Raw genomic sequence first — 18,556 nt, forward strand, 5'->3', positions numbered from 1 at the left:
TGAACGAAACCCTTGATGCATTAATGGCTTTACAACCTGCTGGAAGAAAAGAAAAGGGGGCTGGTCAGACCACTGTGATTGACCTTGTAGATTTCAAAGTACAGCATCCATCTCTACCAGGACCCAGAAACAGACGTTTGCCTACATTAGTCATGTAAATAGTCTGAGCGCACTACTAATAACAGGACAGTAAAACAAAGGCACTTAAAATCACCTGGAATTTTGTAACAGTCTTATCACCTGATCAAAGCCTGTCAGTTTCATGTTATTGCTGTATAATTAATAAAACATACAAGAAAGGCAAAGACAGTGTTTTGCATTTGCATGTTTTTTATATATAGAAAACATGATAAATGAGCGTCAGTTGCAATGAGAAATATTTAGGTCTAAACACCAGTTTGAATATATGATGCAAACCTCAAATAGCCATCATGATAATTACTGTGTTTTTTAGTATTTAATTTAATTGTGGTTAAAGGCTTATTGAAACCAACAAAGAGGAAAACCAAATGCTCATTACTGCAACTTGGATGTGTTCCAATCACATAAACGAATATCACTTTACATAATGAAACTGTTCTCAAGCCACAATAAATTTAGGTTTCTGACGACAAAAGCATGTTCAGACACCCCACCAAAGAGCCTGTGTTGTACCACCGATTTCCCTGACTGCGCATTCCACTTGAAAAAAAAAAACCCTAATCTGTTGCTATTACTTCCAATATAAATGAGTATTATATTTGTTAATTAAAACATCAAAGTAATCCAATCAACAGCATAAGTTGTGGTCAGTCAAAAATACCCTCAAGCCTCATCCAAAATGTAGATGTGTTTGTTTTTTAATAAAAACCAAGTTGCAGAAATTTAGCATTACATCACTGGCTCGCCAATGGATCCCCTGCAGTGAATGGGTGCCGTCAGAATGAGAGTCAAAACAGCTGATAAAAACATCACAATAATCTACAGGCCACCAATAAACATCTTGTGAAGCAAAAAAAAAAAAAAAAAACCCTGCATGTTTATTAAAAAAAAAAAAAAAAAACGTTATTAAGACATTTTTAAAGTCCAAATGTTGCTTCTGGCTTTCTTGTCTTGTCTGAATCAGGAGAAAAATATGCACAGATCATGCACCCGTTTAACATTAAAACACCTTATTGATGGATCTGTTTCTTACAAACGTGCTGATTTTCTCTCCACAAGACATTAATTAATGGATTATTCTGATGTTTTTTTTTTTTTTTTTTTTTTTTTTTTTGTAATAGGAGCAGAGTTGAAAAAAGTTAGCATTACATCACTTCCTTACCAATGAATCCTCTGCAGTGAATGGGTGCCGTCAGAATGACAGTCTAAACAGTTGATAAAAACATCACAATAATTCACAAGTAATCCTTACAACTTGATTCGGACAAGAAAGTCAGAAGCAACATTTGGACTTTAAAAATGTTTAGACTCTCATTCTGATGGCACCCATTAACTGCAGTGGAAAAAAACTGAAGCAAAAAACTGCATGTTCATTAAAAAACAAATCCATTATTAAGATATTTTTAAAATCAAAATGCTGTTTCTGGCTTTCTTGTCTGAATAAGGAGAAAAATATGCACAGATTAAGGACTGGTTTAACATTAAAACACCTTAATGATGGATTTGTTTCTTACAAACACACAGATTTTCACTTCACAAGACATTAATTGATGGATTATTCTGATGTTTTTAAGTAGCATTACATTTTTAGCATTACATCACATGCTCACCAATGGATCCACTGCAGTTAATGGGTGCTATCAGAATGAGAGTCTAAACATTTTTAAAGTCCAAATGTTGCTTCTGACTTTCTTGTCCGAATCAGGAGAAAAATATGCACAGATCAAGGACTGGTTTAGCATTAAAACATGCATTAAATTATAGATTTGTTTCTTACAAACATGCAGCATTTCACTTTACAAGACTAACTGATGGAATGTTGTGATGTTTTTATCAGCTGTTTGGACTCTCTGACGGCACCCATTCACTACAAAGGATCCATTGGTGAGCAAATGATGTAATGCTAAATTTCTCCAAATCTGTTCTGACGAATAGACAAGCTCATCTACGTCTTGGGTCACCTGAGGGTGAGTCCATTTTCAGCAATTATAATTTTTGGGTGAATTATTCCTTTAAACAGCCATTTGTAGACATGTATGTATTTTTAGACTGCATCAATGACATACACTGATGAAAACTCCACACTGGAACATTTCCAGGCTGTTGCAGATACTTGATATATGAAACAATAGACACCTGTGATGAAGAACATGACTTTTGATTAAAGACCTATGGCAGCATACTTGTAGGTGTGAGTCAATGTCAAGAACACCTTCAGTGCTGCTTCACACTGCTGAAGGGCATTGTACCTACACAATAGACTTTTGTATGGGGCTGCCAAACTAAAGGAATCTTTCTCTTACAGACACTGACATATGGACATTCCCATTTTCACTAAAATAATATGGAATGTAATAATCAAATTACTAAACACAAAGAGCTATCTGTCAGGGATTTTAGAGTATCCACAACACCCAAAATCCACATGACATATTATGGTAGACTGTTATGAAAGTATTGGATTAATATTTATATATGTTCCTTCATCAAGCAATCCTGTACAGTGTAAGGAGTTTACATGCTTTATAATGGAAGCAGAATTAGGAATGATACACATAAACTACCCCATCAAATAGAAGGGACTTCTTTAAAAATGCACCATTTAGAATAACACTAAAGTGACCACAAAATTGCACTTGAACACTCTGGAGGAAAAAAACTACAACTTTTCTCAGAACTAGTCTTGGTTCTCAGTTTTAGAAATATTTGCAGTGACTTTTAGCTCTGTTAAGTCAGTTCGCCTCATGTTTATACATGCATTTTGAAAAAAAAAGTACATATCCACTGATGTACTTCAAGTTCTTTTGGTAAGTCAGTTCGTACTGCTAAAAACATAAATGTAAAAACTGGAGAAAGGAAAAAAAACATTGGCAACAGTCCTCTGGAGTGTTATAGGGTGAATTAAGGTAACTGGGGCTTTTCCCCCCACTCTTTACTTACACAATTAACTGTGATGTTACCTGAACACTTTATACAAACAAATGTCATATTTCTAAAACTGTCCAAATTTATATACATATTAAACGTGTTCTCGTCTGCTTTTGGTAACTCAGGACAGTACACTTTGAGATTTAGGACAGTCTGTGCCCCACAAATTTAAGTGTTCTTATATGCAGTAGTGAGAGCATGTGTACAGACTAAGATAGAAGGGAGATTTAAATGTGCAAATTAATTGCATATCCTGTTTTATTGTTGCATATGTAGCAAGGATGTCTAAATATAATATATATGAACTATGAATGTAACATAAGCATTTTCCTGAATGACTTCATCTTTAACATGTGAGTCTCTTAAAAAAGCGACACGTTCGACATATTAAAACATTTGGTAAAGAGGAAAGTCATGTTTAAAATGAAATCACAGTTTCAGTGTTAAATAAATAAATAAATACATATTTGGAAAATTATTTTCCTTTCTTTTCTTTCTCTCTCTCTCTTTTTCCAAGGGTCCTATACAAGTTGCTAATTCGCCAGTAGAAGGCCTAATGTTATCTCAATTATATTAAAAAACCTAGCTAGAATATGGTATTGTTGCCATTTATTTGCTTGTGATGTTCGATGAAAAGCATGCATAAAATGTCTTTAATTATTCAGTGTTAAAAAATGACTTTTGAGGACTTGCAACTAATCAAATTGTCAGTAGATGGCGTAAAAACTCTACTTCAGATGCCGCTTTTTCGGCGTTGGGAGTCTTATTCAGTAAATTATAATTGTTAAAATACATAGATGTGTTTTTTGACTCATAACAACTAACGAAGAGAATTATTTCAGAATTAAGATATGTTGTCATAATTAATTTCCCCAGAAATCACTGAATACTTTTAACATGACAAGGTATTTTATGTTTACATTTATACTCCTGCGTTTTTTAATTAATTTAAATAATTAATTAGTAATCCGTGTAACACATTTATTTACTGTGGGTCAGCAAAAAGCGCGGGTTTGGGTCATTAATCTACAGAAATGGCAGAACTCCTCCCTGTCTTTAGGTTCCTCCCCATTGACTTACAGCAAACCTTTCAAATATCCATTCATCACCGGCACTCCAACATAGAGAAGGTCTTCTTTCTGTCTGTAGAAACCATAAGCAACTGCTTTTTAACAAACCTAGGACCTTTTTGACGTCATCAGGACACTCTTTACATATTCATTAATTAATGGACTATTGATTGACATATGAAAGTACATAGGTTGCATATAGAATAATTGCATTTTTGCCCGGGACGAAAACCAAAGAAAAACTTCACCTTAACTTACTAAAACTAGCAACTCTGCTTGTCTGGTTTAAATAATGGAATTATTGTTTTTTATTTTTTACGCGTTTTGTTTGACACGAGCCAGTGTGACGGAGCAACAGACTGCTGACATTATAGACAACAGTCCAACTCTAGAAGATGAAATGGACAATCAAGAAAACATCTTAACACAGGTAATTTTTCCTGATTCTAAATTAAATGATTACATGAACGTCATAGTGTGAAAGTGTATTTTGCATTATTATTATTAATGAAATTTCTATGTACATACCAAATTATATAAGGTGTTTTTTGACAAACGTGCTCAAAAAGTATGTATAATAATAATATGTTCAATTATTATTTTAAAAAATCCTAAAAAAAAAGTGTAATAATAAAATATTATTTATATTATAGGTGGTAAATTTAAAAAATGGTAAATATGTATGTAAATATAGTAATATCTGTAAACCAGTTTTTTTTTTTTTAATGAACAGCATTGATTTTTTAAAATAAATAATAATGATTTCATTATTTACTTTTTTTACCCTAATAGCTCATTGGAGACTATGATAAAGTGAAGACTCTGTCTGAGGGCCCAGACTGTAAGTGTAAGTGTGTAGTAAGGCCTCTGAGCAGAAGTGCATGCAAGCGTATTGAAGAGGGTCAAGCCAAAGCTGAGGACTTCTACACGGTGGAGACAATCACTACGGGACCCAACTGTAAGAAGTGTGCCTGTGTTGCCCCTCCCTCTGCCCTCAATCCCTGTGAGGGAGACTTTAGATTCAAGAAGCTGCAAGAGGCCGGACGGGATGATATTAAGGTAATGGGGAGATTAGATATCTGTCATATGGATCTGTCATATTAGATATGGGGAGATAGATAAATTAGACAATATTATCATTATAATTATATAATAATTTCTGTTAATTCCCTCCATTAAGATGAAGTAACTCAGTTACTTTATATAAATGTAAAAAAAAAAAAAAAAAAAAATCCCTTGATGTTTCAGCTCTCAACCATAACGGACCTGCTAGAGGGAGCATTTTATGGGATGGACTTGTTAAAGCTTCACTCCATCACAACCAAACTTCTGGAACGGGTTGATAACATAGAGAAAGTAAGTGCAAAACTGATACTTGTACTCAGAATGAATTAATAGCAAATACACACATTTGTGACCGTTAAACAGTGGTTCTGATATTTGCTATATCTTACATTATCATATGCTTATAAGAATATATAGTACATTACATTTAATGTACACAGACACACACCCACATGCTTTATTGCCATCTATGGTTTCGTTATGAAGCATCCATGTAAACTTTTCATTGCTATGAAAGCCCGTCTCCGCCACTGAATAAAAATTTTTAAAAAGTTATTGTGACTTTTTTATCTCACAATTCTAAAATTTTTCACAGAAAACTGATAAAAACTCACAGTTGTGAATTTTTTTCTCACAAAGGCGAGTTTGTATTTTACAATTAGAACTTTTTTCCCTTTTTTGAGTTTCAACTCTTAACTTTCAACTCTTTTTTTTGTTGCAATCTTGACTTTTTTCTTGCAATTGTATTATAAAGTCAGAATTGCAGTATATAAATTCACAATTCTGAGGAAAAAAGTCACAATTTCGAGATATAAACTCACAATTCTGAGAAAAAAGTCTGAATTGTGAGTTTATATGTCACTACTCCGATTTTTTTTTTTTTTTTTTTTTGCAGTCCTGACTTTTTTCTCACAATTGTGTTATAAAGTCAGAATTGCATTATATAAACTCGCAAATCTGTGGAAAAAAGTCATAGTTTAGAGATATAAACTCACAATTCTGAGAAAAAAGTCTGAATTGTGAGTTTATATCTCACCACTCTAATTTTTTTTTGTTGCAGTTCCAACTTTTTTATCACAGTTGTGTTATAAAGTTAGAATTGCAATATATAAACTCGCAATTCTGAGGAAAAAAGTCACAGTTTAGAGATATGAACTCACAATTCTGAGAAAAAAATCTGAAATGTGAGTTTATATGTCATCATTCAGATTTTTTTTTGTTGCAATCCTGACTTTTTTCTCACAATTGTGTGTTTTAAAGTCAGAATTGCAATATATAAACTCGCAATTCCAAGGAAAAAAGTCACAATTTCAAGATATAAACTCACAATTCTGAGTAATATAAACTCACAATTCTGAGAAAAAAGTCTGAATTGTGAGTTTATATGTCACCACTTTGATTTTTTTTTTTTTTTTTTTTTTTTTTTTTGCAATCCTGACTTTTTTCTCGCAATTGTGTGAAGTCAGAATTGCAATATATAAACTCACAATTCTAAGGGAAAAGTCACAATTGTGAGTTTAGATCTGGGAACTCTGAACTTTTTTTTGTTGCAATCCTGACTTTTTTCTCCCAAATGTTTTATAAAGTCAGATAAACTCATCACAATTTCGAGATATAAACTCAAAATTCTGAGAAACAAAGTCACAATTCTGATTTAATATCTCGCAACTCTGAACTTTTTTTGTTGCAATCCTGACTTTTTTCTCGCAGTTGTGTTATAAAGTCCGAATTGCAATATATAAACTTGCAGTTCTGAGGAAAAAGCCTCAATTTTGATATAAACTCAATTCTGAGAAAAAAATCCAAATTGTGAGTTAATATCTCACAACTCGGACTTTTTTTGTTACAATCCTTACTTTTTTCTCGCAACTGTGTGTTATAAAGTTAAAATTGCAATATATAAACTCACAATTCTGAGAAAAAAAGTCAGAATTGTGAGTTTAGATCTCGCAGTTCTGACTTTTTTTCTCAGAATTGCAACTTTATTTCTCAGAATTGCGATTTTGTCTTGCAATTCTGATTTTTTAAGAATTCTGAGATGTAGTCACAATTCTGAGAAAAAAGCATAACTTGCTTTATATCACGCAATTATGACTTTATTTCAAGAATTTGCAGAATTCTGATTTAAAAAAAAAATCTGAACTGTGAGAAAAAAAGTTGCAATTACCTTTTTTATATTTTTTATTCAGTGGTGGAAACAGGCTTCAATACATTGCAGTAAAGGGCCTTTGTTTACATACACTTTCTGACACAACTGCAGCATATATATAATTTGGTATAATTTAGAGCCTCCTTTTCCACATTAGCATCACTACAGGAAGACCAAACAGTCATGGTGGTACATAAAAAAAAGAGTGTCACATTATTTATTTTTGATTATGCTGTTTCCTGAAACAACCAAATTGCTTTCTATACACTATTCAGTATTACCCTGGCAACAGAAATCACTGTTCGCTTTCAAATGTTGCCATTGGACAAAGGGGAATTGAATTCAGGTGGTTGGGCGGAACTGCCACCCATGGACCTCTATTGTGTTTACATTTTCCTTACAGTCGTTTTCCGGCAGCCATACAAAGGAGAAAGTGAGCGTGAAAGGTGAAAAAGCGCAAGTGAAGGGGCCTCGCTCCAACCAACGGCAGGAGAAGAAAAAACGTCTCAGTGCGCTAGAGCCCTCACTGCAGAAGAATACGGCAGCTGCTTTTGCTCACAGTGAGGTACAGATTCAGCACACTCTATAGCTCAATCCATTAGAAATGCCTTATAGGCTCATATTAGTCTCACTTCACACAACTGCCAACATATATGCACAGTACAGATACATGCTGCAAATGTTACACACATTACCACCAGCACCAAACTTTGCCCAGTGGAAACAGTGGTCAAATTTACTGTTCCAGTGAGTCTGGAAGACATGTCAGTAGAGAAATAGTTGATCAAAGCCATGCAACTTTTCCCACAGCATGCTCAAGTCATTAATACACCACATATTCCCCTTCATCTCATTCAGGACATTTATGCAGCCACAAAGTGGGTGACTTGGAAAGAGACAATTAAAGGTTAGTTAGTTCACCCCAAAATGAAAATTCTGATACTAATTACTCACCCTCATGTCGTTCCAAACCCGTTCCAAGACCTTTGTTCATCTTTTGAACACGAATTAAGATGATGAAATTCGAAAGCTTTCTGACCCTGCATAGACAGCAATGCAACTGACACGTTCAAGGCCCAGAAAGGTAGTAAAGACATCTTTAAAATAGTCCATAGTCGTTCAACCTTAATGATATGAAGCTACTTGCTTTTTGTGTGTGAATGAAGCAAAAATAATGACTTGATTCAACAATTCCTTCTCCGGCTCCTGTGTCAGCAGCACCACATATGTGTCATGGTACTGGATGGTGGCGGAGACTGATGTGGAAGAGAAATTGTTGAATAAAGTTGTCATTTTTGTTTTCTTTGCGCACAGAAAATATTCTCATAGCTTCATAAAATTAAGGTTGAACCTTGAACCTTAAATATGTTCTTATGACCTTTCTGGGCCTGGGAACATTTCTGTTTTATTGCTGTCTATGCAGGGTCAAAAATGTTAATTTGTGTTCCGAAGATGAACAAAGGTCTTACAGGTTTGGAACGACATGAGGGTGAGTAATTAATGACACAATTTTCATTTTTGGTTGAACTAATCCTTTAATGCTGCTTATTTGATGCAGTAATTTTAAGCAGTGAGTAGGTTTAATCACATGTGACCCTGCACCACAAAACCAGTCTTAACATATATTTGTAGCAATCGCCAACAATACACTGTATGGGTCAAAATGATCGTTTTTCGTTTATGCAAAAAAAAATCTTTTCGATTTTAAGTAAAGATCATGTTCCATTAAGATATTTTGTAAATTTTCTTATCACAAATTTATAAAAACAGCAGTGCTAAGGACTTTATCTGAACAACTTTAAAGGCAATTTTCTGATATATTCGATCTTTCGATTTTTTTGCATCCTCAAATTTTCAAGATTTTCAAATAATTGTATGTTTTGAAGTATTGTCCTATCCTAACAAACCATACATCAATGGAAAGCTTATTTATTCAGCTTTCAGATGATGCATAAATCTCAGTTTAAAAGAATTGACCCTTATGTTTTTGTGGTCCATGGTCACACATACATCTTATAAGATAATAATTTAACTGACAATTTCACTGTTTATCCCTGGCCAGAGGAAATATGAGGAAAAGTTTGTTGGGAATCAGGGCCCCAACAAACCTGTGCTGAAGAGAAGCAACTCTGAGGGTCAAGAGGAGCCACATAAACCTTCAAAGACCAAAGCAGGTCCCAATGGCATGAGCATTAAAAGCATGACCTTCTACAAAGCCAACACAATGGAGGATAGCGAAGGGAAAGAGCACAGTAAGTGTCAGCTCATTTCATTGTTATAATAACTAGAATTGCAGCTTTTATGGCTGTAGCTCTTATGTACACTGCCCTCCAAAAGTTTGGAAACACCCCTGGCAAAGTGTGGTTTTGGACGATATCAGCATAAATCCTTAGCATTTTTTGATGGCAATATATAAATGTCAAAGTCAGACATGCCCCTTTGCCAGCTGTGATGCCTGGTTACTGATTTAAACTTGGCCCAGGTTTTTAAAAGATTTTTGGGTCAGCACACCTTAATAGCTTCAACAATTGATTGCCAATTAAGTTTAGAATATGATGAATTTAGACCCAGATTATGCAGAGCTGTAATAGCTGCTAATGGATATTTTGATGAGTTGAAAATATAAGTTTTTTCTATGTATAAACTCTTTATGTAATAAAACATGTTTTCGTAGTTTGTGTTGTCCCTTATCAGTGCAAAATTATAAAAAATTAAAAAGGACTCATTTACATTTACATTTACATTTACATTTATTCATTTAGCATAGCTAATATTGTCCAGCTAATATTGTCCAAAACCCCACTTTTCTAGGGCGTTTCCAAACTTTTGGAGGGCAGTGTATGTCAACAGAAAAAAAAAAACTGAGAAGGATCAATAGCATGTTATATTTAGGTTTTGGAAGTATTTTTCCCCTTTATTTTATCCATAGGGATTTCACAAAACACAGTAAGGAGATTTTAACTATAAACTAAACCCAACAAGTTCTTAAATGAATCACAATATTTGATTTAAAACAAAAAGGTATATGAAAAGCAGGGGGGAAAACATAGCTTAACATTAATATGAATCGCGATTAATCGCATCCAAAAAAAAGTTTTTGTTTATATGTGTGTACTGTGTATATTTATTATGTAAATATTCATATAATTTAAAGTATATATAAATATATTTAATATATAAATATAAATATTTTTCTTAAATATATACATGCATGTGTGTGTATTTATATATACATAATAAATATACACAGTACACACACACACACACACACATATATATATATGTTATGTACACAAAAACGTATAATTTTTGGGGAGGATGCGATTAATTGTGATGCGTCATTCCCCAGCACTACTAAATACATTACTGTATTTTAATATTTTTGAAAGAAGTCTCCTATGCTCAGCAAGTCTGATTTATTTGATCAAAAATAGTGTGATATATTACAATATCAAATAACTGTTTCATATTTTAATATACACTATCGTTCAAAAGTTTGGGGTCAGTAAGACTTGTAATAGTCTTTAAAGAAGTCTCTTATGCTCATCAAGGCTGCATTTATTTGATTAAAAATATAGAAAAAAACAGTAATATTGCAAAATGTTTTTACAATATAAAATAATGTTTTTTATTTTAACATACTTTAAAATAGAATTTACTTCTGTGATGAAAAGCTCAATTTTTATCAGCTGTTACTCCAGTCTTAAGTGTCACATGATCCTTCAGAAATCATTCTAATATGCAGATTTATTATTAGAATGATCAATGTTGGATAATATCAACAGTTGTGCTGCCAAATATTTTTTGGAACCTGTGATTTTTTTTTCAGGATTCTTTCATGAATAACAAGTTTAAAAAGTACAGTGTTTATTCAAAATATAAATATTTTATAACAATGTAAATTATTTATTATTAACTTTTAATAAACTTTTAATTATTAACTTACATCCTTGGTGAATAAAAGTATTAATTTCTTAAAAAAAAGAAAAAAAGAAACAATAAAAATGTACTGACCCCAAACTTTTGAACAGTAGTGTATTTTAAAATGTCTTAAGCTTACAATTTTGAGTTTTTTTCTAAGAATTGCGAGTTTATATCTCACAGTTGTGAGATATCCAAAATATTAGCTGTGAAGTTTTCTTAGAATTGTGTGATACAAACTTGAAATTCTGACTTTTTTCCTCAGAATTGCATAATATAAACTCACAGTTGTGAGTTATAAAGTCAGTATTGCATGATATAAACTCAAAATTGCAAGAAAAAAACTGAATTGCAAAATATAAACAATTCTGAGTTTTTTTCTAAGAATTGCGAGTTTGTATCTCACAATTGTGAATTTTTCTCTGAATTGCGAGTTTATATCTTACAATTATGAGAAAAAAGTCACAAACTCACATTAATGAGAAAAACAGTCAGAACTGCCTTTAAATCGCAATTCAGACTTTATTTATCGTAATTGCAAGTTTATATCCCACTATTCTGACTTCACAACTTGTGAGTTAATATTATGGAATTTTGAGAAAAGTCATAACTGTGAGTTTTAACTCTCAGTTGCAAATTTGTATTACGCAGTTCTGAGAAAACAATTCAGAATTGTGAGATAAAAGCTCATAATTATTTTTTATTCAGTTGTGCTGTTTTTAAAAAAATAAATGACCCTGAAATAGCAGCATTTTCAGACTACAAGTGAAACTTTACAAGCATGAGTAGGCCAAAGTTAAACTAGGTATTTTATGTTTGTTCTTTCAATAGTTGCCACAGCAGCACACGAGGTTGTGAGTGGTGATGGCTCGGTGGATTTAATAATTGAGGACCAGATCCACAAGCAAGAGCTGCCTGCATCTGTTACAACACCTGGAACCACTGTGGCAGTGACCCAGACACCCCCAGTGAACCTCACCACACAAAATGGACACCCTACTGCTGCAAACACACCAAATGTAACACAACAAACTAAAGAAGAAACTGTGGAAGCCAAGAAGTCAATCACAATTACAACAGCAAAGGCAATCCTGCCGACCTCAATGCCTTTAACTACCACAGTGTCACCAAGCACCACTGCAACAACCATCAAAACTCCTCTTGCAGTGCCTCATCTGGCCGGTGTTACAGCACCTGCAAAGAAGTCCAAACTTAGCTGGGATGAAGCTACAACTCAAACAAGCACACAACCTCCAAAGAAGACCAAAGAACAAGGTAAGCTTGATTCCAGATCCAGCTTTGAAGAACGTGAACTTAAAAGAGTTTAGAGGGGCCGTGATATATAAATGCTTCCTCTTTGGTTTTGATGTTTACAGGGATCTGCAAGGACACATTAGCAAGCATCGCTGATCCTGTTACACACAACAAATATGGCAAAAATGAAGGTGCATGGATGAAAGACCCGAAAGGCAATGGAAAAGTTATATATGTGACCGACAACTACTATGGAAACCAGCTTTTGGAATTCCGTGATTTGGACACTTTTAAACAAGGTACATTCAACTTTAAAATAGAAATTCTTTTTTTTTTTACCGTAAAGAACAAATATATTTTCAGAATATTTTAAATTATTGGTTAGACAACAAACCTGTACAAATAATAACACATTAACATATACAGTACTGTTCATAAACTTAAGATTATTTATGTATATATGTATTTATTTATTTAGCTATTTATTTATTTTTATTAAATTTATACTTTTATTCAGCAAGGACACATTTACTTGATCAAAAGTGATAAAGATAATAATAACATTACATATATTTAATATTAAATAAACTTTCCATTCATCACAGATGAATCATCAGCATATTAGAATGGTTTCTGTAAGACTGGATCATGTAAGACTGAAGATTGGAGAAATGACTGCTGAAATAAATTATTACAGGAATAAATTAAAATGTTCAGTTCAAATTGAAAATTTCACAGCATTGCTGTTTTTACTGTATTTTTGATCAAATAAATGCAGCCCTGGTGAGCATAAGAGTTTTCCTTCAAAAAAAAAAATCTTACAGACCCCACATTTTATGATAAAAAAAAAAACTTGTGAAGATTTTCCTAAATTGAAAATGTTTCTCTTTACAATTATACATCTAACATTGTATGGAAGCCCATTTTTGCCACTGAATTAAAAAACAAAAAAAAGGTAATTGCGACTTTTTTTTCAGAATTGTGTGATACAAACTCACAATTCTGACTTTTACTCTCAGAATTGCAAGTTTATATCTCGCAATTGTGGCTTTTTTCCTTATAATTGCGAGTTTACATCTCACAATTTAGTTTTTCTCGCAAATGTTTATACTTCCCAATTCTGACTTAATAACATGCAATTGCGAGTTAAGTTAGAATTGTGAGATATAAACTCTCCTCAAAATTGAACTTTATAACTCGCAATTGTGAGTTTATATCTCACAATTTTGTTTTTCTCACAAATGCAAGTTTATACCTCCTAATTTTGGCTTTATAACATGCAACTGCGAGTTAAGTAAGAATTGTGAGATATAAACGCTCCACAAAATTGGACTTTATAACTCGCAATTGCGAGTTTATATCTTACAATTCTGAGAAAAATGTCAGAATTGCGAAAAAAATGTCAGAATTGTGAGAAAAAAGTCAGAATTGCGAGATAAGAACTCACAATTCTGTTTTTCTCACAAATGCAAGTTTATATCTCCCAGTTCTGACTTTATAACATGCAATTGCGAGTTATTAAGTCAGAATTGTGAGATATAAACTCCCCTCAAAATTGGACTTTATAACTGCCAATTGCGAGTTTATATCTCACAATTCTGAGAAAAAAAAATCAGAATTGCAAGAAAAAGAGTCAGAATTGCGAGATACAAACTTGCATTTGCAAGATAAGAACTCATAATCTTGTTTTTCTCGCAAATGCAAGTTTATATCTCGCAATTCTGATTTTTTTCTAACAATTCTGACTTTTTTCTCACAATTCTGACTTTATATCTTGCAATTCTGACTTTATAACTCGCAATTGTGAGTTTTATTCAGTGGAGGAAACGTGCTTCCATTAACGTCATTTTGCTACAAAAAAGGCAAACTTGCATAAAACAAAGCACATCTTACAGAAAATATCTGAATTATTTAGGTTAGTACAGTTACAATATAAAAAGCCACTTGTTCAGTTTTGAGACAACATCAATGTCAAACTAATTTTTCTCACATAGCACGAAGGAGCTATACTCGTGTATTAAATTCAGTGCACACAGACTGAAGTAGTTTAAGTCTTTGGTTCTTTTAGTTGTGATGATTTTGGCTCACATTTAACAAAAACCCACCAACAAATTAGAATATGGTGACATGCCAATCAACTAATCAACTCAAAACACCAGCAAAGGTTTCCTGAGCCTTCAAAATGGTCTCTCAGTTTGGTTCACTAGGCTACACAATCATGGGGAAGACTGCTGATCTGACAGTTGTCCAGAAGACAATCATTGACACCCTTCACAAGGAGGGTAAGCCACAAACATTTATTGCCAAAGAAGCTGGCTGTTCACAGAGTGCTGTATCCAAGCATGTTAACAGAAAGTTGAGTGGAAGGAAAAAGTGTGGAAGAAAAAGATGCACAACCAACCAAGAGAACCGCAGCCTTGAGAGGCTTGTCAAGCAAAATCGATTCAAGAATTTGGATGAACTTCACAAGGAATGGACTGAGGCTGGGGTCAAGGCATCAAGAGCCACCACACACCAACGTGTGAAGGGATTTGACTACAGTTACATACTTTCCAGAAGACCAACAATTCACTAAAATTTTTTTTTTTATTGGTCTTATGACGTATTCTGATTTGTTAAGATGGTGGGTTTCTGTTAAATTTGAGACAAAATCACCACAATTAAAAAAACCAAAGACTTAAACTACTTTATTCTGTGTGCATTGAATTTATTTAATACACAAGTTTCACAATTTTAGTTGAATTACTGAAATAAATGAACTTTTCCATGACATTCTAATTTATTGAGATGCACCTGTATATGCCTTTGAAATTTATGAAGGTGGTCCATGCAAAAAGATCATGTCCAACCCCTGCAAGTATCTGAAATTTGTTTCTCTTCTTTATTTCACAGGGCAATTTAGCAACTCTTACAAACTCCCTTATAACTGGTTTGGCACTGGCCATGTGGTCTACGGTGGTTCTTTCTTCTACAACAGAGCCTTTTCTCGTGATATAATCAGGTTTGATCTTCGTCTCCGGTATGTAGCAGCCTGGACCACCCTTCATGATGCAGTATTAGAGGAGGAGGAAGCTCCCTGGAGTTGGGGAGGACATTCAGACATTGACTTTGGTGTGGATGAGAGCGGGTTGTGGATAGTGTACCCAGCTCTGGACGAAGAGGGGTTTCACCAGGAGGTGATCATCCTGAGCAAACTCCGACCCTCTGACTTACAGAAAGAGAAGAACTGGAGAACGGGCCTGAGGAGGAACTACTATGGAAATTGCTTCATCATCTGCGGCGTTCTATACGCTGTCGACAGTTTCGAGCGCACACATGCCAATATTTCCTACGCATTTGACACACACACACACACCCAGATGATTCCCCGCCTTCCTTTTCTAAACAACTACACCTACACCACACAAATTGACTACAATCCTAAGGAACGTATGCTGTATGCATGGGACAATGGCCATCAGGTGACCTACGATGTAATATTTGCTTATTAACGGTAATTTAAACAGTTTATTGAGGTACTGCGTGCAGCACTTTTTGTATAAAATAGTAAAATGATTATGTGTCTAAGTGGGTTGTAGATCAGTCTACATGACAAATATTTTTATGGATATTTCATCATGCTTTTAATTTTGTCTCTTTGTTGCATGACTTTTGTGTGCTTTTTAGTAGATGTTTATTGATCTTAAAGGGTAAAAACATGAATGAGCTATTCATGACAAGGTTCTCACTGCTTATATGAAGTGTAAATGTATGTTGTATATAATGTAATTAAAATAAACTTTCTAAACCTGTGGAGTTAGTGTCATTGCTTTAGCTTCTTTTAAGGTCAACATAAAACATATGCAACAATTCATTTTAAAATTGGTACCAAGTACCGTGCAAGCATATAGTGGGAAGAAATAGTACCTTAAATGTTTATTATGTTACTTCATTTGACCAGATGATATATTTTATAATATTTATGACAAATCAAAGGAAGACCTGCGATCTGAATATCATAGAAGGCTATTAATAGACTCTCAGTTATTTGCATTCAGCTTGGTTGAATGGTCTCAATGAAAACAGCATGCTCAGTCTTTCTCCTTATCAAACATGTGTAACCAGTTTCCTTTTTGGAAACCTTATCGTGAGAGTTAAAGCTGCTCCATTAATGTCATCCTGGTTTGAGAAAATGACTTCTTGAGTGAAAAAGACAAAACTTACTCATTCACTGACAAAGTCTGAGTGTTAGACAAGATGAAGTGACAGCTCTGATAGTCCAACGACAGTCACTCCACATACTTTATATGACATATTTGACAACCTTGTGGTTTAAATGGCCTTTAAGCATTATGAGAATGGCAGAGAAAAATGTTGGCTGTGCTGTAGGGTTGTGGGGAACCATTCAGACAACTATATATTAACGGGGCTTTGAATGGCGGCCACATCTGCAGAGCTTTGGAGAGATCTCCACAGAGGCTTTACTTTGGCCAGGTCCGCCGTCTGTCTGGGCGAGCTGACGGTGTCACGCTATACTCCACAGAGTTCATATGCTAACTCACTCTGATGTCAGCCAACACAGTCATTTATTCATGTTGATGATGGGGTTTCCTGCTCTTATTCTTCTGACTTTGTTAATATTGTTCCGACTTCTGTAGAGTGTAATTCATTTGGTTCAGGCTCAATATCTTTTTACCATGTCAACCAAAGTCCAAAATTAGTACCCATCAAGTGCCAAATTGGCTTTCCATAGGTAAGAAAGCAATTATTCACCAATTGGCCAGAACTTTAGCATGACATGCTTTAAGTTGGACTGGAGAAATGATAATATGACCCTCACTGAGGTAAATGCATGTACTATCAAAATCAATCAGTCTACCAAAGAAATCATTAGGAACTGACGTGACTTTACAATGTTTCCTCAATGAAAAAATTATCATCAAAAATGTATCTGATTTAAAGGGATAGATCACCCAAAAATGAAAATTCTGTCATCATTTACTGACCCTCATGTTGTTTCAAACCCGTTAGACCTTGGTTAAACTTTGAAACACAAAAGATGTTTTCTGTTGAAACCTGAAATATTTGTGACCCTGGGCTACAAAACCAGTAATAAGGGTCAATTAAAAAAAAAAAAAAAATTGAAATAATTAAGCTTTCCACTGATTTATGGTTTGTTAGGATAGGACAATATTTGGCCGAGATACAACTATTTGAAAATCTGGAATCAGAGGGTGCAAAAAAAAATCTAAATTGCCTTTAAACAAAAGGCCTCTTTTGATCCAAAATGCTGCAACTTTTGAATACCTTATGTTATCACCACAAAATTTGAAACAGATACAGCTAACATGATGCAGAGCATCACTAAAAAGAAATTTCACCTACCTTATTTCTTTTCTGAGATATCGAATGTCAAATAAGACAGATATAGACCATTTTTAGACAATATTTATCAGCAATTTCTCAGCAGGAGAGTGTCCAAATGTAAATATTTTTTCCCCTAAAAATAGAGAAAGTTTCTACCAAAAGAAATCTCAGTTTTGTCTCTTCCTGCTACAGTTTTGGAGTTATAAGTCATTATTTTTGCATATATCACTAAAGTTGTCCAAATGAAGTTCTTAGCAATGCATATTACTAATCAAAAAATAAGTTTTGGTATATTTACGGTTGGAAATTTACAAAATATCTTCATGGAACATTATCTTTATTTAATATCCTAATGATTTTTGGCATAAAGGAAAAATCAATTATTTTGACCCATACAATGTATTTTTGGCTATTGCTACAAATATGCCCATGCTATACTTATGACTGGTTTTGAGGTCCAGGGTCACATTTATACACATTTATACTGCTCAATTCATATGGATTCATTTTACAATGCCTTGATAACCTTTTTGGATCATTTAAGTTTTGGTTGCCAAGTCTTTCAGTGGAAGAACAGAAAACTCTCAGGTTTCGTCAAAAGGAACCCTAAGTATTAAGACATATAGCTTAATAAAACGTAAATTATATCTCTTTTAGTAGAAAACCCGTTATGTTATTTTAA

General features: G+C 33.7%; 1 protein-coding gene across 1 annotated transcript; it reads left to right on the forward strand.

Moving 5' to 3' along the window:
* Positions 1-4,179: 4,179 nt before the first annotated feature.
* On the forward strand, positions 4,180-16,319 carry olfml2bb (olfactomedin-like 2Bb). Its single transcript, XM_051094526.1, has 8 exons — positions 4,180-4,569; positions 4,932-5,198; positions 5,388-5,495; positions 7,757-7,918; positions 9,416-9,605; positions 12,106-12,549; positions 12,651-12,827; positions 15,421-16,319. The coding sequence occupies exons 1-8, from the start codon at positions 4,432-4,434 to the stop codon at positions 16,017-16,019; spliced, it is 2,085 nt and encodes a 694-aa protein (XP_050950483.1). The 5' UTR covers positions 4,180-4,431; the 3' UTR covers positions 16,020-16,319.
* Positions 16,320-18,556: the final 2,237 nt, after the last annotated feature.

This window comes from Labeo rohita, chromosome 2, assembly GCF_022985175.1.
Source record: "Labeo rohita strain BAU-BD-2019 chromosome 2, IGBB_LRoh.1.0, whole genome shotgun sequence".
NCBI classification, from domain to species: Eukaryota; Metazoa; Chordata; class Actinopteri; order Cypriniformes; family Cyprinidae; genus Labeo; species Labeo rohita.

Bases quoted from the DNA above. Each gene is read 5' to 3' on its own strand.
- olfml2bb (XM_051094526.1), top strand. From the start codon at position 4,432: ATGGAATTATTGTTTTTTATTTTTTACGCGTTTTGTTTGACACGAGCC. The intron at 5,199-5,387 runs GTAATGGGGAGA...TTGATGTTTCAG, and splicing joins CCGGACGGGATGATATTAAG to CTCTCAACCATAACGGACCT. The intron at 12,828-15,420 runs GTACATTCAACT...TTTATTTCACAG, and splicing joins TTTGGACACTTTTAAACAAG to GGCAATTTAGCAACTCTTAC.